The sequence below is a fragment of the Etheostoma cragini genome, chromosome 2 (genome assembly GCF_013103735.1).
Source record: "Etheostoma cragini isolate CJK2018 chromosome 2, CSU_Ecrag_1.0, whole genome shotgun sequence".
Lineage (NCBI taxonomy): Eukaryota > Metazoa > Chordata > Actinopteri > Perciformes > Percidae > Etheostoma > Etheostoma cragini.
The window spans coordinates 27,206,861-27,233,467 of NC_048408.1; the positions used below are offsets into that span (position 1 = coordinate 27,206,861).

Consider the following 26,607-nt stretch of genomic DNA (forward strand, 5'->3'; position numbering starts at 1 on the left):
TTTGGATCACATGATCTGTATGTAAAAAGAAGATGGAAGCAAGTTCAATACATCTCTGATCTTTTCTGGAAACGGATATGAGAATATTTACCTTTGCTGCAGGAAAGGCAAATTGGAATTAAAAAAAGAGAAATCTTAAAGCAGGAGATGTTAATGTCATAATTAATCCCTGTGCCCCATGGGGCTCCTGACTGCTTGGAAGAGGGTTGGACAAAAATGGACTTGTTTGCTCAGTATGTCTGCAGACCAAGTCTGGAGTAATTACACGGACTGTGACTAAAATCTGCCTGCTACACGAAGTTACAGGTTAGCAGTGCATTCAAATGTGTGTTTTGGGAAATGAGAAAATTGTCTTTTAATGTTAATATAGACTGGGTCCCCAAAAATGCTGGGTCCTACTTTTTCATTACTAAAAACTCAATGGCAAAAATCTTGTCTTAGGTCTATGATCCTAGTAAAGAGACAGCCTTGATGGCTTATTTGATGATTTTCTAACTGGACAAAGCTTCTAAAGAGCAAAAACAATACATTATACTCGTACTGTTTTCGTCGGCTGAGTTGAACTCACCATGACTAGTAAAACGCAGCAGCTAATAAAGGAATTGTTTTCCAAAAAATGTGTTTACATGTGGAATAAAATAATCCTGGGTCTTGGGTTTTAAGGAAACCAACACAATGCTCTAGTTTGCAGGTTAACTCTAGAGTGAAAAGCAAAATGCTAACACAGAGCTGATGGCCAAACATATATAAACATGTGGTTGTCAAAAAAGACAGGCTTGGAAAACGTCCACACCACAAACCACACTGAAGACCTCAATATACATGAGATAAAATCACATGTTCATTCTCCTCCAACATTTTCCCTTAATTGATAATCAAATAGTTGTTCCAAAATGTGTATTTCCGTCACGACTTCCGTAGATGAATTATTAAGCTTTTCTTTTCCATTGTCCCCCTGTAGCTTTCCATTTTTAACTTGACTTGCATTTTTCTATCTTACACATTTCCTCTGCCTTTTTTACTCCCTTCATCCTCCTCTTCCTTTCCCCTCTAGGAAGGGTGAACATTTCTCATTCACTTTCACTGCCCTGCTTTCTCTAGATTTCCCATGAATTTCAACAGTCACCAGCCACACACTGTTCCAGGCCTTAGGCTAGAGAAGATACAGCTGTTTCCATCTTGCTTTCTTCTAATGTTTTATCTAGTCTGTTTCCTCCCCTCTGATGTCACATATTCAGCAGTATGTCTTTCTTCACCCTTCCTCACCACACTTTTCCTTCAGTAATCATCCTCTAAGCAGCAGCCATTGAGATCTGTCACCTCGCCTCTGTGCCCCAAACACCAATGCTCAGCGCGAGAGATGCCACCAGCACCAATTACTCCCCAGTCTTTCATTCCCCACCTGCAGCTTGTGTAGGGGCAAATGATGATGATGGGGGGGAGGGTGCTAATATATTGCACCCCTGGGAACTTGTGTGCGACAAACGCAAACAGTAGGCGAGCTGCAGGAAAGGGATTAAGAGCAGCATGAGGCTCACACCAGGCTCTGCTTTGCTTGCCTATGAAGCTGAAGCAGACTCCTGCACACAGGCAGATTGTATAAAGCAATGTGTGAGAATGCTGTTTGTTTGTGTGGACCGGTGTGGAGAAGGCAGGTGTCCAACACTAAACCAGAAGTTTGCTCTTTGAAGGGATTTCGCCCCCCCCCCCCCCCCCCCCCCCCCCCCCCCCCCCCCCCCCCGCCTGCTGGATGTTTGTTTGTCAAGATTTTTGTATGCACTATGACTCAAATGAACTTCTCAGTTGGCTAGATAGTTTCCATTATGCTAGATCGCATAATAATAGAGATAATAATGGCAGTTCTTTTATGCACAACATAAAACATTGCAATAGGAGATCAGTCTCTCCTTATACAGATCTCCAGTAGGGTAAAATTACAGCAGCATGACTCTTGGTTGCTGTAATAACATTACTCACAATGAGTGACTCTGATTCTAATTTGTTGAAAGGCTGCACCACTGTGTTCTCCTGCAGCAGAGTAGACAGGGAGGGAGAAAAAGAAAAAAGTGAAGGTGAAGCCTTTAGTGTTTCACTGTTGACACCTGCAAATAATCAGCATTACAGTGGGGCTCTTGCCTTGCCTGCATTACGTTTAGTTGTAGAGTTTTTTTGGAAACAGCACTGGGAGCAAGGGGAATCTTGGCTTTGATTGACATCTGGGAACTCTGCCAAATTCTGTTTTTAGTGTCAAAGTTAACTATCATGAACAAACAAATCCTTGTCATAAAATACAGTAAATTAAATACATGAGTTAAATGGCTCATTAATGACCAAGTGTCTTAAAAAAGGAAGTGGGCTAAAACTGATTATCTTAGCTATAAATCTCTAGGATAGCTTCTTCATGCTTTTGAAGGTCAGCTTGAGCAACTACCGAACCTAGTCTCTTTTTTTTTTTTTTTCTTCAAAACTGATGCTACAAGTTCCACAGTTGCCTCCTCTCAAAGTCTTTACCTATCTTCAAATATCCATTTCAAGCTTGACAGCCTTTCTTTTGACCCTGGATTCTTATTTTTTCCCGCTCAAAGTGACTCTGCCTTGGAACCTGCCCTTCTTACTGTACGAACAGAACTCCACCGACTTGAGTTTCTAAAGTTACCGGAAGTTGTTTATTTTCAGTGGAAGCCGGCTTCGCTCAGCTGCAAGGAAGGGCAAATCAGTCAGTATCGCGTTTTGGGCGTTTTGAGTGAGCAGAGCGTCAATCAGAAAGATGAAAGCAGCTTTATGGTCATGAGCTATGACGCAGTTCAATTCAATTGTATTTATATAGCGCTAATTCACAACAACAGTTATGTCATTGCGATTTTCATAAAAGAGCAGGTCTAGACCGTACTCTGTGATGTTATTTACAGAAACCCAGCAATTGCCAGCAACAGAAAGCACTAGGCGACAGAGACGAGGAAAAACTTCCTTTTAAGAGTGAGAAACCTGAGATGCAGAGAAAGAGAGAGAGAGACAGAAAGAGAGACATGGAGAATTGTAGCAGAGGGTGTCGAGCAGGAACATGGAGTCAGCAGGTGACCTCAACCACAGATCCAGATTCCACACATACAGAGCCAGAAACACCTGCAGGAAGCGATAGGAGGAGAGAGAAGAGGGGTGAGAGCACAAGACTCCGGGAAAGGGAAGAAGTTGAGTTAGTAACATGCATTAATGGGATGAGGTTGCATACTGAGGGAGAGGAGGAAGAGGTGCTCATACGATGTAAACTTTTGTTCCTACCTAAACATTAGTTCCGAGAAATGGAGGGAAAGTTCATAATCTCCGTTGCTGGGTTCCCTATCATTCATGATGTAACGTTGTTTGCGAATAGGGACTAGTTAACGTTACCTGCCGGTCACATCGTCTCTAAACTGTCCGTTCACAAGTCCTGCACGTGGGCTAGAGTATGGCGGCTGCTCGCTCTACGTGCATTTGTGTATTTGCGTGTAACCTTTTGTGACAGTCTGTCATCTGGGTACTTTTGGAGAGGCCATATCTGTGAGTGCAGGCCCAGCTTTACACCTCCTCTCTCAGGAGCCATTCATCCTCCCAGCTCCTCCTCTCTCCCTTTACGCCCTCTATCTGTCTCCAACACTCAGCAAAGGGAGCGGGAGAGAAGGTAAAGACCCGGTGATGTGTTGAGAGAGCATGAATGAAAAATATTAGCAATATATTGTGGAGACAGGAAGGGACATCAAAGAGGATTGACGGAGAAATGTCAAGGCTCATAAATTTACACATTTTATGCTCTCAATGCATTCTTATCAAACCTATTTTAAGAATGACAACCAGGACTGTGTCCTCTGTTGCTCAGGCTGTTGCTCGCTCACTGGATTGTTCTGCTCTGAGCATTACACGTGTGAGCAGAACCACCACTGTTCAATAGGCAATCTGAGCCAGCTAATTGCTCGCCACTATTGTTGCAGCCATAGATGCTGGTTGCGTGATTGGCTTCTGATGGGCGATACTGCTCAGAAGTTTAGCTGCTGCAAGATTCACCGCAGTGGCGCATGATTCTTGCCAAGCTAGAAAGGTGCAGACAGGATTTATCAGCTTTTTTAGCCACTTCAAATGGTAGTATATGGTTTAAAATGATAACAATACAACATAGTTATTCCTGATACTGAAGACAGTAGCTGTGTTTCCATCAACGTATTTTTATGTGCATTTTGAAGAATCGCATTAAAGAATGTTGATTGAAAAGGCAAAGTTAAAAAAGGCTTGTGGTGGTGGTTTTTGCCTTTTGCGAAAAAGAATTAATGCGCAAAATGGGAGATGGAAACAGCTTTGCCGAATACGTTATGGCGTAGCGAACATGGAACTCACATGACTATCGTCCCAGTATCCATCGGATGGGAAAAGGATTGGGATACGGTTCCCATCGAGTGCGCAGTATTGTGGCACAAAGTGCGTAGTTGCAGTTCGCTATTGCCTGTGCCTCAGCCACATTGGGTAGATTGACGAATTGGTTCAACAGCTTGAATCGTATGGCCCTATACACCCTGTACACACAGCGGTGAACGGTTATCTTGCTGAAACCAAATGTCTCTGCCCCAACCCTGTATTCTGCAGAGGTAGCCGACTTGTACAATGTTACCTCTCTCCATTCACCCACAGAACTTGGCTTCTAAACTCTTTGATTTAGCATGCCTGTTTGCAATCTACAACCATGCGTGATGTCAACTTGTGGCAAAACTTCGTTTTGCGTAATTTATTCACTCTAAACCAGTTGATATTTCTTTTTTTCTTTTTTTTAAGGATTATTTTTTGGGGCGTTTTAGGCTTTTAATGGACAGGACAGTTTAGGATATGAAAGGGGAGAGAGAGGGGGAGTGACATGCAGCAAAGGGCCGCAGGCCGGACTCGAACCCGGGCCGGCTGCGTCAAGGAGTAAACCTCTATATATGGGCACCCGCTCTACCAACTGAGCTATCTGGGTGCCCTAAACCAGTTGATATTTCTAATTCGCATTTTCTTATCAGTAAAGTTTGCTTAAAATTTGCTTGACAATTAGATGGAAATATGGCTACTGTTTACTGCACTTTTAAAGCACAGGTGGTCCTCTTATGTTTTGAATAGCTCAGAAGATGGTTGTGTTTATAGAAAGAGTTCCAATAGGCCAGGGGTCTTCAAAGTTTTTTAGGTCAAGGACCCTTTAGCTAAAAGACACACGGAGCAGGGAGCCCCAACTACAGAAATTGTATAATATATAATTGCCATGTCTTTTGGCTTTTAACATATTATAATGCTCGCCCAGCTGCTAGCGAGACACGTCCTTATACTCTCCAACTAGCTAACAGTGCTGATCTAGGTACTGAGCATGTGCGACTCCCAACAAAGATTGAACAGAAGCGTGATGCCTCACTCTGTAGCTTAAACAGGGAGCTCAACATACAGGGTGAACAGAGGAGCTGCAGCAATGTGCAGTACAACAAAAACATGTTTTTTTGAAAATCAAACCACAGTACTGTATTCTGATACAACCTTTAAACTATTTTCAGACATATTTCACTTTTGGAAAAGAAATAGTGCAGTAACTCTGAGGACACCTTAGGGGTTGAGGACCCCATGTTGAAGATCTTTGCTTTAGGCATTCAATTAATATATATTTTTTAAACATTCTACATCAATATAGATACTTTTGTTTTAATCAATACATAATTAACCCTGTAACATCATCAACATGCCCACTCGCTCACTTCTCACAATTTGGGCTAAATCAGAGATGACACAGACTTTGTACTAAGGAGCTGGCAGGGTAAAGACCGTTTGGTGTCTGATCCAACTGATTCAGACTTTTTGTTATCTGGGCCATCTGTTTATCTCTATTCTCGCATTGTTTTCCTGTTTATGTGTGCTTATAAGTGTACACTGTAAGTATGCAGTTCCTCATATATCAAGCATATGCTTTCTGTATATATCTTAACTGTCTCCCCCTTACAATACATGGTGCCAAGCCGTGTACTGGTGAGGAGAGCAGATGGGAGACCATAAATAATCTTGATTTTTCTTAAGCAGAACTATATTTACATGGATATCAAATGTTCTCCCCCTCCATTTACAGAAATAAGTTTTATCTGCTCATATGGTTTTCTTCAATATTGGATTGAAATAAGCATATTATTGGATAAGGTTGAAAATAACTACTCATGTTCTTTTGAGAATAAACAGGGGCATTTCAACCTTCACTTTGAAGGAACATCTTCTAATTATTTACATAGACTGTATAATATTAATGGACAAAGCAGCCGGTTTGGCGAAGTGCTACAAATGCGGAAGTGCCTTAAACCTGCATTCTATCTTAATTCCAGCAGGGGATGACACGTGCGGTTGCAAAAGGAGGTCGGTTTCTGTAGAAGTCTGTTAGAAAGTGACTCACTTCTCACTTGATTTATTACCTCAGTCAACATTTGAGACACATGAGTTTATGGTCTCAATCGCTAGTTTTAAGTCTTCTACACAGAACGATGGTCACTTTTTGAATTATGAGCTTGTTGATTTTAAAATTGGCGATAAAGTAGGGGGTGTTTTAGGGTAAGGCTATAATGTGATGTCAGTGAAAGTGTGTAACCTAATGTAGTGTGTAAGGGCTCCTCCTTCCCTCCTCCCTCTGCTCTAAAATCATCATATCCGAAACCAGGACGGCTGCGGCCATAATGGCAAACTCAATGACTCATAGCACGTCTCCACAAACCAATGGGTGATGTCACACATGTCAGTCCATTAATATTAACCGTCTATGATTATTCATAATTTTACAAGATTACACCAACAATGACACCAGCGTGTCATCTGCAAGTTTGATGATTTTCTGACATTGATTATTTTGATAACGAGTTGAGAATTAAGATATTGAATAATTGGGGCAAAGACATAATTTCATAGAAAACAGAAGCTTTTGTGGGCTTGAATGATTCTTGCCACTTCCATCCGTATGATCAGTATGTTCCCAAAAGTCAGTTTGTTCAATAGTTCAAAAACAAACCAAAAGCAAGTGGACTGCCATAATTAGCAATTTAACATAGTTTCCATTCTTTTATAATAATGGACAATTGTTAACTTTTAAGAAAGTAGCAGGAGCCTCGGCTCATGTATAGTACACACGCAATTATTGACGACACACTTTCAAGCACCACCCATAATGCTGCTGCATGCCTTAGGAATATGTGGCACCGATGTGTAACATATCCAACGCATTAGTGTTCAGTGTGTGCTTGTGTATCCGTAATTTTATTCTATTCATGCATTCTAAAAATTTGCAGTGCATATTTAATGCTATGGGTGATGGGCACAAACTGAATGAAGTGTTTCATTTAAGTGTTTCATTTAGTCTTTTAATGTATTTGTCTGTGCACTGTGTTGTTGCACATGGTACAGTATGCACATATTCTAATTAGTTTAATTAGAAGATGATCCATGAGGTTCTTAAGTTAATGATGCTGAATAGTTTTTGACACTAAGCGCACAGTAAATGAAGCCTGGGAATCAGTCTGGTATCGTATAGCACCAACTGGCTCAACAGATGTGCCTCCATAGCTGATTATTCCCCTAATTCCAAATGACTAATATAGAATATAGATACATACTGTTAATTTGCTACCAGATTATTTTCAACCCTTGTTAGTCGAGCAGTTTGTTCAGAACTGTGTATCTAAGTCTGTTTAGTCCAGTTTCTGTTGACTCTCATATGACATCTGATTAGTTTTCCCAGTTAAGATAAACCAGGCATGGTGTTAAAACAAAAAAGCACATGTAATGCTTTCACCAACTGGATGTTATTTAAAAAAAAAAAAGCAGGAGTGACTTATCAAATGTATTTTCACAAAAATGATGTGTATTACTACTTACAGTACAGGCTTTCCCCCAGAGTACTGAATATTTCCCTTACATCAGTTAAATCCCCCCTGTGAGTCATGCATTCTGGATAAGCACAGAGACAGGGTCAACTTTAATTAAAAGCCACCCATGCTTAAAATGTATAAAAGCATAGATGCATGTTACTTCAACTAACATAGCCTTCCACGACAGAAATGTACATGACATTATACCTATGTATCCTACTATCTATAGCTTTTTTTAGAGATTTCTCTTGATTATTGAACTTTTTGTTTGTTTCATGAAGAGATTAGGGTTTAGGCCTAGTGCATGTTTAGCCTAGCTTAGCACAAACACTGGAAGCAGAAGAAAAGGTTGAGCAGCTATTTCAAAAGTTATCTCTTTTGTCGTTCTAAATGAAATAACTTGACTATTTAACACAGTTGACAAGAGTTAACAATAATCTCATTGTTCCAGTTGTGTTACACGCGGTATAAACTGTTTCTAGCTATTGATAAGGTGATAGCAGTTTATATGATCACAGTTGATAATGAAGTTGGATTGCATTTTGTGAAAATGTAAATCTTTCAGTATTTCATGGATATCAGAGTCATTGACTAAGTTGACATGATCCATCTTTTTGCAACCTTTCAAAAGGTAATTACCTCTGAAAATCTGTGGCAACACTGGGTAACAACTAGCGTTTATGAGGCTTAACACACAACACGAAGAACACATGCAAATGCATCTCTTAAAACATGGTATTTAAAGATTCTTCAGCCATGTTGCACTACTTTGGGACCGGAGTTGTAATGTAACAAAGTATAAATACTTTGTTACCGTACTTAAGTAGAATTTTAAAGTATCTGAGATTTACAGTACTTTGTTAAAAACTTTCACTTTTACTACTTTTCCTGAATAAAATGTATACTTTTACTCTGATACAGTCCCCTTAAGCACCTTCGTTACTTGCAAGAAATGTTTTTGTACATTGCAGTGAAAGATTCTTTCTTACAAAAAATGACAATTTAAGACTTTTATTCAAGTAATATTCTAAGAGGTGACTTTAACTTCTACCAAAGTTATTTTCTGGTAAGATACTTGTACTTTTAATCATGTCTGATGAGACTGATTGTGATCTCTCTTTATCCGCACCTATTTGTTTTATATTTACCTGATTCAATCAGGGTGTCCACAGGGTACAACGAGTTTCAACAAGTAAAAAAGATCTAAATCTTACTCTTACAGCTTAAAAAGTGTTAAATTCACTGAATTACTGTTCTCTAAAACATTTTTAAAAGGTCTTGATTTTCTTCGTTCATGTAACTCTACCTCTAATGCCAGTTAAAATGCTCTCGCAGCGCTTTAGATATTATTGTTATTATTGTATTGTCGAGGTATACTGTAGGTCTTAAATTGCATTCATAATGGTCTTCAAAAGTTCATAAAAGTCTTAAATGTGACTTGGTGAAACTTGCAGGAACCCTGTTCAATGGACCTTTTGCACTTTACTGCCACTAAGTTCCACTCAGCCATTTACTCTCCTGCTGTGTATTTTGTTTTTTGTAGTAGTAGTAGGTGACAAAGTCAGAGTCTTAAATAGGACGTGTGAGAAGTCTAACAGGAAGAAATGGGGGAGAACATGTCGGAAGAGGGATGGCTTTAGCAGACAGATGGCTTTCAACTCTGACAAGGTATTCACATGTCTGTGCATATAACACACACACACACACACACACACACACACACACACACACACACACACACGGACACGTGCATGAGTACCTGTACACAGCTGGAGTTGTAATAGCTCATTAAAGCTTTGACGCCACACAACACTCTGCAGGAATGTGAGAATGGAAAATGAGGATGAGAATGCGGAGAAAAAAAATTAGAGACATATAATTGAAGCATAAAGGATAAGATTTAGGGATGAGTTTGTCTGGTGGAAAAACATAAAATAAAATAGATGACAGGAGGGAAAAGGTGAGGAGTAAGACAAGTGTGTGTCCAGTGTGATCACTTGTCTGTGTGCTTGTGAGCGCACCTCTATCTTCTCAAAAAACCTCTGGGACTGACGATATACTGCATCCATTAATCTCAATTTAATATTTAATACCATCTTCACCAGAGGGGTTTTTGCCTGGACTGTAAGACATTTAGTGCTCTGGTAATTGCCATATAACGGTAGATTATTCTTACTTTTTAGGCCATGTAAAGCCAGCAGAATGGCCTAAATGTGTAATATCTATTTAGCTGCATTATTTTCTTCTAAGACCATCCACTGATCATCAATTAATATGTTTTTGCTAATATATGTTGCACCTGATATGACTAAAAACAGATCATCATTTGCTGTAAATGTTGGTGAACTAAGGTGTGCAAAGTGTTGTAAGGGACAGCCACCGTACCAGATAAACAACCATGCTTCAGAGCTTGTATTCATTATTTGGCCCTTTAACTTTGAGAGAATAGTTGCTTATTTTTCAGATTTCAGTCAGTAGCCACTTTTGCCTGCAGAGATTATTTGTCTCATTTTGTTGTCTTTTGGATGGTTTGCCGTTAAATCTGCTGCAAACATCTACGTAATCCGAAATGGAGGAATTGTAATATCTTTGATAATGTTTTCTTTTCCTTTAGCCTCATCATCAGGTCAACAATTTCATTTGTCCTAATGTTTCCTTTAATTACCAAATATGTGCAAATCTAATTTCCATTAACCTCAGCTGTACTTTGTGTTACTGATAATTAGCAAATGGTAGCATGCTAACACCCAAACTAATATGGTGAATAAGGTAACTGCTAAACATCTGCATGTTAGGACTGCCATTGTAAACACTTGACTATACACTTGTAATACATAGAATATAGACAAATAACAACACCAACTTAGTAAGGGCCAATCCTGATATGTGACATGCACTCAAAATTAGCACCACCATACACACAATTAGCAAAACAACTTAGACCCTTTGCAAAATTAAACACTCGAAAATTAAGCAACAGTGTTTCTGCACCTGTTGGCAGATTGTCTCACAGGTGGTGTCATTTGACAGGCAGTGCATAGGAATTGAAAATAAATGTAATGTATACAAATGATTTTAGTGTCTTGCAAATCACTGTGAAGTGTTTTGAAAAAAGTGTGAGGCTGACTTTGTGCTTATAGTGGTGCACATCTGGGCCAACGTTTTGTTCCTATCAGTGTAAGGTTTTGATAATTCTGGAATACTTTTTGATTTCAGTGTGTAAGCTGGTATTTTTCTTACACTTGGAACATGGAGTGCAGCTTTTGACCCTGACTAATTTGAATGTGTTTTTTGAAAATCGCCGTGCCATGGCAATATAATGATCACTGTTGGGAACACCACGTTCAGTTGATTAATATTAAAGAAAACAAAGGAGAGTGCTGTGAGGAAAGACTCCAAGCGGACACATAATCTTCGTCCAATTTACTAACTTTAATGGGCAACTCTAATGTCACTGAGAGGAGAAAAAATAACCTGTGACTTCAGCTTTCAATGAGAACCAATGTTGAGTTTCTTTTCTGTTTGAGTTTGAGCCATACATCCTAAAAGTGAGTTTTGAGTGGGTCACTTTTGTACCGACCAGAAACCTTAATCAAATATTGATTGTGGTCAAATTCCGCTTTTGCTTTCAAAATGCAATTTCTACTCATAAATCCTGTATAGTGTTTCAAAGCCTACCTGCCTTTATCTCTATCATTTAAAGCCGTCCCCTTGATCCAGTAGGGACACCCTGGGGGACAAACTCTCACCCTGCTTTCACTCTGATAGCTCCTGAAAATACTTGTGACCATGCTTTTCAGCGGTAAAGTAAACGATAGAGACAAAGCAGCTCCCTCAAGAGAGAAGAGACACCAGAGAGGGAAAACCCCAGAAAGAGAAGGAGGATGTTTATGAATGTGACACAAAAAAAATCTAATTCCTTCTCTCAAATACTCATAAAGCTGTTTGGTTAGAGAGCAGTCCTAAGTCAAATTTTGTGTGTGTGTGTGTGGATTCACGGTTTACATAACTACTCTCTCCAGTGTGTGTGGCCTCTGTCTTCTGTTTTGACACAGTTCTGTGAGAGCCCAGAGTCTGCCCCTAGCGCTTTATCTACTTTGTGGGTGTGTAGTTGTGTGATTGTACTTGTGTGTGATATTGAGGTTATCTGTCTGTACATCTGCTCAGTGTGTGGATAAGCTAGGGTGTATCAGGGGTAATGGTGTTTGTGTGTGTGTGTTTTATTGTGCCTGTGTGTACAATAGACTGTGTATTGCAGTTGTAAATGTAAATCGACTTTTCTTACCTAGTGCTTTTCTAGTCTTAACGACTACTTAATGGCCGAGGCTGCCATACAAGGTGCCAACTGATCGTCAGATAAACACTCACACACATTTACACTCCGAAGGCGCTGCATCGGGGACAACTTGCTTTTGAGCAAAGACACTTCGACATGAGATTGCAGGGCCAGGTTATTGAACCGCCAACCTTCCGATTGGCAACTAAGCCATAGCCGCCCCAGTTGCATGTTTATCATTATGCACAAATATTGTGCACAACTGTTTGCGTCGGTGTTGTAATCAAAATTACGGTCAAAATAAGCTGTTTTATATGAAATTGTTGCAGAAAATTGTTCAAAATGACAGATCCCAGATGACATCCCAAACACACACACGCGCACACACAATCACATTCATAAAAAAAAACGCACACCCAAACACCTGTCAACACAACAACACCACATTGATTTAAAAAAAATAAAAATAAAAAACAGCTGTAGAAGTGGTTCAGTACAATTGGACTTTTTCTCAGCACACTTCGTTTTGTCCCTTGTTTCCGGGTACCCACCAAACAATTAAAGCTTTAGTGCTTAACTTTTTTATATTAGGAAACGTCCATTACATTCAAGCCAATGCCAAATTAGTTGCTACAAAGCTAATTAAGACTATCAGCTCCACAAAACCCTCCCTGTATTTCTGAGTATGGCTATGTTCAGAAGATTGGGGCGTTCAGTTATTTTCCTGTGTAGAAGCTTGAATGAAGATAATTACCTCTTCTGAAGAGTCCATGTTTTTTAATCATCCATGTCCTCCTTGGCTACTATCAACTGTGGAGGAGGGGTGAGAGCATGTGCGCGATCACGTAAGGCTTGATGTACCGACAGTTTTGTTCTCATTACTTAGAATTCCTCATTTGGGATAAAGAAACTACACACTATAGCTTCAACACTTAAATTCCTGTCCACAAACACAAACACGTCTATATTACAGTGCAGCTCATCCTGTACCTACGAACTGTAGACAACTGTTTCTGATGAAAGAAAAAGTTTAACATTGATGCAAATAAATTGCCAATACGGCAGCCTCACACATGACTACTTATTAAAGAGGGGACTGGATGTCAAAAATGGTCATTTTTCTTTTAGGGGTGTATGATTCAGAAAATGAAGAAAAAAAAATAACTATTTAATTCCAATTTTTAGGCCCATGATTTGATTCAATATCAATTTTGGATTAAAAATGACAACAATTCAGTATGTAAATGTAGTTCCTTTTCCCATGTATGTACTGTAGGTACAGTATGTAGGTACTGTATATATGAATGAAGGTACAGTATGTTTTTGTATGTATTTATGTATAAAGTTATACATTTAGTTAAATATAATGTATATTTATGTATATATACATACATACTAAAGTATTTTTTTTGTTATTTTTCCATCCTGTTATGATGTACAGTATGTGTATGTTGTGTGTGTGTGATGTCTGTAAGCTACAGGGACCTTGAATTTACCTTTAATAAAGTATATCTATCATGTGATTGCATTGAAACAAAAAAAAAAAAAATCGCGATTCAAATAAGAATCAATTTTTATACTCATATTTTGCTTTGCTGTTGAACCCTTTCTCTTTCCACCTCTTTTGGTTAAAGTCCTAAATGCGACATACTTTTTGTTTCCTCTCATTGACTCAGAAAGTCAATGATGCGTTTGCTCTGTTCTCTGCTCCTGCCGTAGACAACTGCCTGTCACATTAGATCACCGTGAGGAACCAACCTCTGTGATGACATGCAGATATGGCCGTATCCAGGTACTCTGCAAACTCCGACCTTAGTTTTCATGGGCGGTGTGTTTAACCAGCGTGATTTTGTCTGATTTGTGTGAGGAAGCCGTAGCAGAATCAGGGCACCGCCGGCTCCTGTCATCACCAAGGTTACGGTAATAAGCTGGCAGGAGGAGAGATTCATATTTCATGGCTCACTGAGTTAGAGCCACACCTTATGGAAGATTTGATACATATGCAGTGCTTTGGTCACTGAACTTTCGGTTTGGGTGCTGGACTGCAAAGTAAGAAAAGCCAACTGTTATGTTAGGGAGTTTCACCTTTGAGATAATGTGGAAGCACAGTGCAGTTGCAGGTTTAACTCTGCAACTTCTGGCCTGGATGTTTTTTCCAGCTTCAGAATGAGGTAAAACTCTAGGAACATCTATGCTTTTCCAATTTGACAATTACAGTAGTTGGCAGGATCTCTCTTTTCTTAAATCCTGGCAGAAGTTTGGCATGGACTTGTTGCTTTCTGTTTTTGAACCTCCTGAGTTACATTCTTACGTAACTTTATGTTCATGTTTTCTGGATTTAATCCTCACATGATTTCATTTCAAAAAGTAAATCTCCCTCTGGAACACCAGGAAATTGGAGGATTTCTGTTACTGTCTGTTTCACTGTTATTTTGCTGTCGAAAAACTTTCTTAAGACTCCTCTCCAGATTCGTATGTTGAATGGTGAAAGGTTGAAAGCGAGTAATTGGTCCCCCCCCCCTTGCCTGAGAGCAGGTTTCTTCTGTTCAGCCAGGTATATGCATATTGCTCTCCTCTCTCGGTCTTTCTCTCTGCTCCTAACGTTGTAATTATCTCCAACACTTGATAAAACCCTCAGGCTCACTCCCTCTCCCTCTCTCAATCTCACTTCATTGCCATCGTTATATTACACTTAATCATCCCTTGGTGCTTTATTCGCGTTGGTTTCTATCCGTCCCTGTCTCACGCTTTCTCTCCATTTCCTGTCATCCCCTTTTTTCTTCTTCTCTTTCTGTCAGTCCTCTCCCTCCTTCAGTACACTCTCTAGTCGTCTCTCTTTTTGCCGTTCTTCAGGCAAAGTATCTTTTTGCCTGTAATGAATGTGTCAGAAATAGGTCAAATAGCAAAATACTCTCTATGCTTCCCATCTCTGTCTCCATTATTTCACACCCAGTTTTACTTCTAGCTTGTTTACTCCCTCCACCTTCTATCCCATTGGCTTTCATCTCGGATGGAAGCAGGTTTAATCTGACACCTTTCATGCTTGTGTGCTTGCAAACAGGATACACTTTTATTCTTTCACTACATGTGCTAAAAGGTATATCCAGTGTCAGGAAGGCAGGAGGTCTTCTGCACTTATAGAGCTCAACAGTCCTTGAAGTAAAAATAAAATGCAACGTCAATGGTAGACTGTAAACCAGCTACGGCATATCTAAGTGATTGTATATCCTCATATTGATGCCAGAAATTTATGATGTCTTTTGCGATGTCTTGGATAAGCATTTCATACCTCACAATCCCACATTGATGCCTCTGATTGGTGGAACTCATGCTGGTTAGGATGGGGAGCTGTTGATGCCCAATATGTGCGCACTTGCAATTTGATAATCCTGTTTAACGAGGATTTACGACACTAGACAAATCATGATCTGTTCTATTTTTTTGCCGTAAGCCTCCACCGTGAAGCTAACAGTAGTTTAGCTAACAGCTGATTCGGCTAACCGCTAGCTGACAGCTTAATTTAGTTTAAAATAGTTTTAACTCAAACTAAACACTGGGTAAACCAGGCTATAGCTGATGTAACAGCTGCTATATATTTTAATCGTTATATTCGGGTTCTATTTTATTTACTTTTAAAGTTATTACATGCTCTCTCAGTTAAAGGTTAGCCAAATTGGCTGTTAGCTAAACAAACTTTAGCTTTCTTTATTCAGTGGTGCGCGATGGTTTATGAGATGAGTAGTTCCTTTTGCTTGATAATGAAAACATGTATACCAATCTTGTACCTTTGACATTTTTGGGTTTTCTGTTCGTTTTTTCACTCAAAATGATATGTTGTGTGCTTATGAGTCATGTCATAGCTCGTTAGCCTAGGGCATGGTCTAAAACATTTTCTATACGGATTTTTCCAGACATCAGTGGTAGAAATCAATGTGAAATTTAATCCCAGAACCCAAGGTCTCTCAGAGGAGCGGCGGGACTGCTGAGCTCTATTTACTCGTACTTTGACATCTGTCTTCATTGGTGTCAAAACTTTTTTAATGCTAATATAACTTCATGTCATATAAAGTAATACAACTACGCACATTATTATTCTTGTTCTCCTTCAAACTACTCAAAGCGTTTGTTGTCTAATAGTGTGTTTGAAGACAAAGAAACAGGGTTTTGCAAGCACAATTAAGCTACTGTTACAAAGTCTTCCACTGACCCCTTGTTGCTTTTAATGTCTTGCTTTATTAACGCACGCATTCCAGCTCATTAATTCATATTAGGCTCTGCACAGCAGGACCCCGACTGTGCGAGGGTGTGTGTTCTTCTGTTTAAGCTTATTATTTTGAACAAACATGGAGTGGAGGAGTACATTAAATCAGCACAACTCAGAAGTTCAGATTAAATTGCTCCTCTGTGGGACTCACAAGTTGTTTGTGTTTTGTTTGTATTGAACTTGCTTTTCAGTCCGTCTGAGTCCCATTATAGACTCAAGACATATGGAAGGGTTGTAACCAGTTTTTCTGTATGTTTTGTCTGTGTTTTTTCAGGATGATTGAATACTCGCTGGACCTGCAGAACGTCAACTTCACCGCCATCAGAACAGTGAGGGTACTGCGGCCTCTCAAAGCAATCAACAGGGTTCCAAGTAAGTCACAACAGCAATTCAAACTGGGTTTTACTTTGGCTATCTACACATGGAAGATGGCCTCAGCTGTCACTTCATCACTGAGTTAAGCAGCTGGCATACTCGAGTGTGACACTGTAGATGGCATGCACGCTACGAGCATGCAAGGGGACATCGCAGTAGAGAAGACGAGACTAAAAGAAAAGCAAAGCAGGCTGCCTGTTAACATTAGTAAACACATCGATCTTAAACACTGTCGTACTGCGAACTATTACATTTATCTGCTCTAATCATTAACATGACTGTTGTTTATCTCCAAATCTATATGACTGGAAAAATGTTAAGCACACTCTTTCCATGAAGCCGTTTTTTAGCTCTGACAAAACAATCTCTCATTTTTTCCCCACACTCCAGCTGTCCAAATGTGTCTTCTTTTCCCGGTGTTGTGTCTCTCTCCGACCACATCTTTAGGGCGATTTGAATCCCTGTGGTCTGTACAGAAAGAATCATACAGATGTTTATACAGACAAACCTGCTTCCCAGACAAACATGTTGAACGTGTAGTTCCAAAACTTCAGGTGTGCACCTTCACGCGCTGCGACAGCTTGTCTAACAATTGCGCAGGAAACTACACCCGTGGTGATGTCATTCATGGCGCACGCACCTTACGCCGGGAACAGCGCAACACAAACTTTTAAGCTTTAGACAGCGAGTTGGTGCCCAAACCAATACGTTATCAGACGATTGTACCGCTGTTCATAAAAGAACAGTTCAATTATGTATAGACTGAGAGATGAAAGGATGCTCATTTACGTAACTATGTACAAGGCTCTCTTTCAGCACCATGGACAGCTGCATGCCAGAGTCAGAGCTTGGTTGCTGTCCAAGGTGCTGAATATGAGTCATTGAGCCAGGAGTACCTCAACTGTGAATATGATCAGATTAGATGACAACAAGCTGTACTTATTACTTGCTGGAGAGAGTGGGATTTTGCTTTGAGCTAAGAACTGTAGAGCGATGGAAAGATTCAACTGCTGTAGCTTAAAACTTTTCAAAAGTTATTTGATATACATTGAACAATACCATATCATTCTATTCCATGACATAACATGACATAACCAGGGTTTTCCCGATACTTATAAGACTCAGCTGCAGCCTCCACCTAAGCCGAATAAATGTGAAATCATTGTGAGCATCAAAACTAATTAAATTACTTTCCTCAGATCTAATGATTGCAGTTGGTCCGCGATAGACTTCTTTAACAAGTTTTTAATATAGTAAATATTTACGAGGTATACACATAGTCACTAGTGGTGTGTGGGGGGGGGGGGCTAGAGTAAACTTGAACAACAGTAAAACTGGAACACAGCAGTTTTACTGCAGTATGAGAACAAATATATAACTGTACAAGTTGCAAGAAAAGAAATACAGTAACCACAAGTTCAAAGATAAGACATCGTTTATTTTTATTGATGAATGTAACAAAGAGAGGACCCCACATCCCCCCCAATTACGTGCACCTAAAGCTTGCTTTACGGTCCTGCGGAGGACCCAGAGCTTTCTCCGTAGCCTACGTAAGTGGCCTGAAGTTTATATTTGTGCATCGGTGTGTGCGGCAGGGCCGGTGTGTGTTTGTGTGTTTGTGTGTGTGTGTGTGTGTGTGTGTGGGGGTGTGTGGGTGGGTGGGTGCGGGAGGGGGGGAGTGTGTAGTAGAGCGAGTGACGACGCTTAGCTTTGGAGTGAGTTCCAACTCCAGAGATTGTGAGAGAAACAAAGTGCTTTCTGATCAAGGATAACGGTGTGAAATCTTTAGCTGGTTAAGTTAACCCTTTCCTTGATTTCACGTTGTTTATGGAGAAGGAGAACCCAGAAATGAATAGGTGGGAAATGTAACACTACCATGCATCGCCACAATGTGTCGTTACATTTCTTTTGACAGGTTCACATCAGGCTACGGCGTAGGGTCCGGCGTAGGGTCTAGTGTAGTTCCGTGTCCTCACCCACCTATATACCTAGGTAGATGGAGATTTTACGCAGACACATAAATCCCGCCTACGTCTTCCACAAATTGAGGGAAAAACACAACTAACATAACCATTTCCTACCATACCTTACCGTACCTGTGTCAGAAGTACACTCATCTCATAAGTGAAATAAGTAGACAAGGTAAGTTTATTTGTGAATCAGCATTGAATCGATCCAAAACAACTCTTGTATATTTGAGTTTGGGTGTATTGTTTACGTCTACCTTGGTCACAGATGGCTCCTTGCTTTGTTAGTGACATAACAAAAGCTGCAGTACATTGTCATTCATTCTGGATCAAATGAAAGTAGCCCCATTGTACCTGAAGGACCGTGTCGACACAAACCTGACTGCCAAATGCTGCTGTGATGCCTTGTTGTCTCGGCTGTAATTATGTTGATTGTGTACCTGTTGTTTCAATGAGCTGGCGTGGTGGGTTACAGGTACATTTGTGCCTGTAAGCAAATTGTTTTTTGGCTTATGCATTTTAATGCGCTTCTGCACAAATATAAAATTGGCAGGAATAAAATTAGTAGGTCACATTTCATCTCTGTTCACTTTAAGGTATTGAATGTTGTTTGCTGCACATGTAGTTTCCTCATGTGGGAGGAAACCAATTCTGGAGGGCACCAAGTGCACAGGGCTATTTAAATTCCTTAAAAGTCATTTGATCCAGCCTGAGCCATTCCAAATTTGTAGAAAATCTCCTCAGCACCCAAAACCGTCACTGAAGTGATGCAGAGACATTGTGTCTTGATGAAGTGTTTTGATCGCCCCACTTTGACTCTGAGAGTGCTGCTTAGTCTCTGTCCTTTTCTGATAGGAGTAATCAGAGCTTGCTTCTAGTTGCATTTGTGCTTTATGTGGCTAAATTGCACCTCGCAGGCAATAATTTCAAGAAGCTATGAGTACTCTCTAAGTCGGATATGCTGGTGCTTGAAGTTAATGCTGTTTTGCTTCTTTTGTGAGTATAATTGCTTAACATCCCAATGCTCATTAATCTGTATCATAAACTACGAGCAATTTTGTAAATTTTTTCTGAAAGCAGGTTCGTCACAGGAAAATGTGTGTTGATTTTGACACATATATGAGCACGGAGATATGGAGAGCACGTACACATAAGCTATACGTTTTCACAGGGAGATCATTATGTCAATGACACTTCTTTTGTGTTGTGATTATATCCAATTATTTCCATTCCTGCGCCAGTCTTTTTCCATGTCTCTCTGTTGAAATAATTTTAGGTGAAAAGATAGCAAGAGTTTATTTTCTTATCCATTGTTCCTATTTTGGGATATCATGGTCATGTATCTTATTTCAACATCCTTTCCCTAGCACTGAATTCTCTCTGTTTTTATCAATTTTCTGCTATGCATAATTCAGTCTGGGCCAATGTTTAATCTTCTTTTTTTTTTTCACCCAAACTGTTATCTGACACCTAACTAAACCTTAATCTTACCAAAGTGAGATAACTAAAAAAACACTGACACATGATGTTGTCTTTATAGGTGCAAAAACACTAACATGTCGCCGCCAGACTTTATTCACATTAAAAACAATAGCTTGGCTAGTTTGTTCAAATACAATCAAATGACCTGTGTTTTTTTTTTCTTGAAAAATGACCTTGCTTCTTAAAATAGTAGAATAAATGACTACTGTCCTCTCTCTGTCATTTCCATTAATCATAATGCCAATCCTATAACCATAAATGAGAATTCCGGTCAATTTTAACACGTTGCTCTGTTGTTTGTATATTTGGAGTGCTGTCTGTAACAAGAAAAATGAAAACAGTCGGTGCTACCTACACCATGTTATGCCCCTGCTAGTGTTAGCACCCAAGATGCTTAAACAGGACAAGTTTTAAACTAGTTTTGATCCTCTAAACATGTCAAAAACATCTCAAAAATGTCATTACAAGTGCCTACGCATGTACAGTGGTTCCTTCCGAGGGAACACTGTCATTTCCACCAAGGCAGTTCTGGTGCTGGTTTGGAGTCAGTGCCAAATATCGAACCGGTTCTTTGCTTTTCCACACAAATAAACCCGGCTCTGGGCCAAGAAAACAGGTTCCCAACTCAGCACCAATTTAGCGCTGGTCTAGAGATAAGAACCGGTTACGTCAGCTGCTGGGGACGGGGTTATCATGACGTTTGAAAACAAAAACTTCTGGCCGCTATTACTAAAACACTGGTCAGCTGTTAATTTTAGCTCTGGACATGGATGGGAAACCAAAACAACCTCTCTGGCTGTGGAAAATTGAGCTGGTTCTTAGATAATTTGCGAGTAGAACCAGCACCAAACTGGCAATAGCACCAGCCCAGAACCAGCACCTGGTTAGCCTTGGTGGAAAAGACATAACAGTGAATCTGATTGCAGTAGATGTGACAGAAAGACATGAAAGTTGTGTTAATCCATGCATCTGTTTATTTTCTGTTTTCAGTCCACACTAGTTGATTGTCAAACTCCTACAGTCCAATGTTCCAAAATGTATTTTGTCCTAAAAAGAATAATTTGCCGTTGCTATGTCCGTAATGATGACTATGTAGAAACAAACTGTAACCTGACAACACAGTGAAGCCAGGAGCGCTACAAGAGTTCAAGAGTTCAAGAGCTATTGAGCGTGCGCATAGGTAACTAAGCAACAGTGGGCTCTTGAGAGTTTGACCTGCTGCAGCCTGTCGCTCCGCTCTTCTTTTCTTAAAAAACTAAAATTTCTTAAAAAAAATATAATTGATTGGGTTGTACAGCTGGAAGGAAAGGCAAACAATGATAAATCATTTGAGTCTAAACCAAGTTTACATCTATAATCTGGAAATGATATGAGCAGGGGTGACTTTTCTGTTCATTGAGCTTCATTTTTGACATTGAAAAGCAAATGGTTCTTTGTATTGGTCTATCAGTAACTGATCTGAGAAACAAGCTAGGAAATAGGCATTATAAGAATGTCACACTTTAGAAAATAAAGAAGATAACAGAGAAAAATAGATGCTTTCTTTGTGGTTTACTCAGCGATAAGGACACAAGGTTTAAAGTGAAGAAGCAAATGATAAAAGAGGCAGAAAGAGAGACAAACGAGGGAGGGAAGCAGGGATTATCCAGCTCCATGAAGGATAGGCGAAGATGGACGGGAGGAAGAAAGGGATGATGAGAGGAGGGATGAGGGGGGTACTCAGATGAGCAGGCTATTACGATGACTGATAGACTCGAGGAGACAAGTGCAACGGATGGAGGGAGATACTGTAGAGATAAAATGGCCGAGGGACAAAGAGGACAGAGGACTGGATAGTGGAAGATCAGATGAGAAAGGTGAGATAATTGAATATATTCATATAATTGCTTTTATTGATAATATGCAGCCTTATTAATAAGCAATGCTCTCCCACTACACAGTTATACATTTTCTCCAACTTTAATCTCAATGTTGCAATTTCCCTTAGACCGTTAAAGAAACACACGTCACTTGGATGTAATATGCCAGCCATAAATGCAGACAAATCTGAGGCTCATGCTTGAGATTCTGTAATTAAATGGTGACATGTTTACTAAAAACACCTGTGGGTGGTGAGCTATTCCTTGTTTAGTCATAGTGATTTTTTTACTCTAAGCTAAATAGCCAGAAGCTCTCGTAGCTAATTCTAGAGGAAACTAAATGAAATGTGCGTGTTTGTAGGAAGATATTGAAGGATTATTTAGCAAGGCAAAAGCTAAGGGTGATGGTTGCGTTAGTGGATAGGCACCCGCCATTTTCAACCTTAATTCTGGAGATAGCTGGTTTTATTTCAGTTAGACTAATAGCCGGTTTGATTTGCATTGAGAGATGATTTTATGGACTAGTATCCCATGCCAATCTCTATGTATGGTGAAGGGTATGCAATGATATGAGGTATTTTAATTCCAAAGGCCAAGCGAACTTTATCAGGATGCATTGTATCCTGGATCCATGAAATAACTGGCCTTTAAAGTAAATATCTGCCTGCCTCTACAGGAATTTAACATAGGGGGGTATATACTTATGCCCCTGCATTTTAAGGAAGAACATTTATTTATTCACAGTACATTATTGGTTCACAAAGAAAATTGGTGTCCTTAAAAGGTTGGATTTTTCCTTTTTTTAATTAAGGCATTAAGATCTATTTACAAAGGGTGATTTTCTTATTACTCTTTTTAGTCAACTTAAGCTTGGCCATGTAAACTTATGAGCACCACTGTATGTTCAAATGTCTCAGGAAGCTATTGCAGTGCGCCAGTATGAGCAATACTTTGACCCTGAAACCGCATCAATGGAATTCAGAAATTGATTTCAACACAAGAAGCTGCTCTTTTCCTACTCTAATATGTCAAAATGTGTTGCCTGAAAAAAGCCTATACCATGTCAAATACGCAATTGTTCTCTATACTTGATGCTAAAGCTTTTATGAAAGCATAAAAGCTTTCTTGAACTGGTATTGAATGGTTCACTTGTGCTTTATGAAGTATTGACAGAACAATTACCTACATGAATATGAAAGTGTCAAGTTATTTTTTTAAACCACTTGGCCTTATTGGTCACATGATGAAAAGGTCAGTGTATAACAAACACATTTGTGCGCTGAGCCAGCACCAGCTGCCAAAACCCACTTATTTTATTCTCTCGTTTCTATTGGATGAATAAAGAAGCAATTCTCTCCTTTATTAAAAACAATTTACCACAGAGCTCATCTCAGGGGTGATTCAATCTCCATGCTGCGGGAGACACACAAACATGGAGTGCTTCGCTCATGCAGAGACATACAAACACACCGGAATATGCACACACACACTGCACAGGGACGCAAAACCACAACTAATGCAAAGCAAAGAACACACTTGTGGGCTCATATGGACAAGATGTGCACACAAGCACACACTCTCACACTTACACACTCATTCTCACACACACACACACACACACACACACACACACACACATACATACATACATACATACATACATACATACATAATCTCAATGGGGGATGTGTGAAGTGAACAGAAGAGTCAGTTAATGGGATGCTAACAGAAGTTATCCAGGCCTGGGTCCCACTGGCCACAGCTTAAAGGACTGGGCCTTTGTACTACATTACCCCCCCCCGCCCCCCTTCCCCCTTGGGAAAATGCCGTATTAGCAGCCAAGGTAACGGCCATCATCACAATATTTCCCTGCTGCCCCTGTCTTTTCGTTCATTCGTTTTCAGTCTGCTGCATATGATCGGATTTGTAAAGTTGCCTTTTATGTAAAGACAAACATTTTTTATTGTATTTAGCCATATCTCATCATTAAATAGCCCGGCTATTTTTAACTTCACTTTAACTTCAATTACAATTTTTTTCCTGGAGGAAACATGTGCTTTTAGGTGCTGTGTTATCCATTATTTGTAAAATTTGTCTCTTTATCATTTTACCTTGTTTTCTTTCCCTTTTTGTGAATAACCTATTTCCATTTGGATACAAGTTATACAAAGTTTGCTGTTATTAGGGTTGATCAATTGTAATTTAATGTTAGTGTGTCTTGAATTGCAGCTTTAAAGCTGTTACTGACTTCAAACGGACTTGATCAGTGTGAGGAATATTTGTTTGAGACATCTTCAACTTTCCTAAAAGAGCTTCTGTGTTGCTTAATATCTGGCAGCAACACTGCCCTTGTCCAGAGTAGTTTAACTCAGTGTAATTTACTTTGATTCAGAGCAAACTAACTTGATTTGGTATTTTACATGTGTAGTTACTGTAAAGCCAGTAACCCCGCAAATAAAAACAGTCAATAGAATTAGATTCTGGACACCTTTTTTAATTATTTTGACCTGGCTGGCAGTGAGAGCTAACGCTTTAAACTTGGAGTCAATACTATGCACATTAAAAAATCCAACTTTTTAAACATGTATTGATCCAGGTGAATTGATTGAGAATAAATTCTCATTTGCAACGACGACCTGTCACATTCACACAGTTACACATTAATACCTGGAAGCTACCGAGTACAACCACAGTCTGAACTGCTGGCCACTGAGCAGCCCTACTGGTTGGGGTTAAGGGCCTTGCTCAAGGGAGAGAGGACGAGCGCTGGCCTTACACTTTCCCCACACAGATTTTACTGTCTTTAATCACTAGGCAACCACTGCCCCAGAACCAACGTTGATTCTGTTCTCCAAAGGTCATGTCGCTGTACGTATGACTGTGTTTATACGGAAATAATGGCAGAAGGACATCTTATTCTTAAATCTCGCCTTTAAAATCTTATGAGAAATGTGCATTTTCCAGTTGTAATTGGTCACCTTCGGCAGTCCTAAAGAACATAACACCAAGGATATTTTTCTGATCAAGGCTTTAATACTTCAGAATAAAACATCATAAATCATCACAACATTTGACGTGACCCCTGGGAGAAGGTCTGAGGACCGCCTACCCACTTACCCTTGATTAGTCAGCTAAATGCTGTATCATTCCTTGGATCAATTTTACAGACATAATTTAACCACTGGTATAGTTATACAGATCAGAGCCAACGTAATGGGCCATGGGATCACAATTAATTTGAAGATTAGAGATTGATTAGTTAATTATAATAATACGAAGGCTTGTATGAAAATGCCAGCTAATGTGTTACATTTCTGCACAAGCAAAAGAGTGGGAGGGTTGACAGAGAGTGTGTTTGTGTGAAAGCAAGAGAGAGAAAGAGATACTGCATTTAGTTGGAAAAAGGAGAGATTTGAGTCTGTCGGTGTGTGTGTGTTTCTGTTTTCAAGTGCACAAATTATATAGATGCATCTTTGTGTGTGTGTGTCTGTTTGTCTGTGCACTTCTACCGTTTATTAATCAGATTCAGAACACAATATTCTTTTGTATATAGATTAAAAATGGCATTAAATATGAACAAACATTATCTGTTAAATATCAAATAAAAGGGATGTGAGAAGGGGTACTGTTAATTTTAGGTTAAACAATTAACTACGGAAAAACTAACTAGTCTAGGTATTGCTAGTTGACACTTTGCTTGAGGTTTGAATGTTGAAGTTTGGTTCTTAATGTGCATGGCACAGGAACTAAAAAGAAAGAAAAGAACAACAACAATAAAAATGATCCCCAATCCACACTCAAAATATAACAAGCCATGACTTTCTGATAATAGGCTGAGCACATGCTCAACTTACTCAGTTTTGATACTTGACTAACACCTAAAAAGCAGCATAATATGGATTATTTGTTAGTTCTTTACCCAGAACTAACAATGATTTTGTGTTTTTCTCTTCAGGCATGCGCATCCTCGTGAACCTGCTGCTGGACACTCTGCCCATGCTGGGCAACGTCCTCCTCCTCTGCTTCTTCGTCTTCTTCATCTTTGGAATCATCGGCGTGCAGCTGTGGGCGGGGCTACTGAGGAACCGCTGCTACCCGGAGGACAACTTCACACTGTGAGTCACCGTCTGGTCTCTGCTTGTTTGTGTATGTCAGTGTGCAAAAAAGAGAGCATTGGAGGACAATGTGAGACTTTGACATGTCAGTCCGTCAGCTTGAAAATGAATCTGTGAGCGCGTGTGTAGTGTCTACACACTAATGTGTCCGAATGTGTTTTCATCATATTGTGCCAGTTTGTTTTTGTAATGGTGTATGTGTGTACTAGTGGAAGCTGATAAAATATCTTGGAATAGAATAGAATAGAAGTGGATTAAGGTTAAATACTAAATCCACTCCCGTCAACAAATGGAAATACAGTTATACTTGGCGATGAAGGCTCTATTCTGATGATGCTTCCTAGATCAGCCAAGCTGCATGCTAAAAGGAGACAGGGAGCACGCTGCTG

The 26,607-nt window shown here is 39.7% G+C and overlaps 1 protein-coding gene and 1 long non-coding RNA gene across 3 annotated transcripts in view; one reads left to right on the top strand and one right to left on the bottom strand.

Annotated features, from left to right (window-relative positions):
• The window catches only part of LOC117952270 (voltage-dependent T-type calcium channel subunit alpha-1I-like), a 237,219-nt gene that overhangs the window by 103,494 nt on the left and 107,118 nt on the right, over nt 1-26,607 (top strand). For both annotated transcript variants that reach the window (XM_034884421.1, XM_034884426.1), the window contains 2 exons: nt 16,695-16,792; nt 26,059-26,218. In XM_034884421.1, coding sequence (XP_034740312.1) covers nt 16,695-16,792; nt 26,059-26,218 — 258 coding nt within the window. The remainder of the gene's footprint in view (nt 1-16,694; nt 16,793-26,058; nt 26,219-26,607) is intronic.
• LOC117952647 lies at nt 8,874-17,524 on the bottom strand. The gene is made up of 3 exons (XR_004658462.1): nt 17,514-17,524; nt 10,859-10,865; nt 8,874-8,973 (listed from the first exon to the last, which is right to left on the bottom strand). It is a non-coding gene; the product is annotated as an uncharacterized LOC117952647 (long non-coding RNA).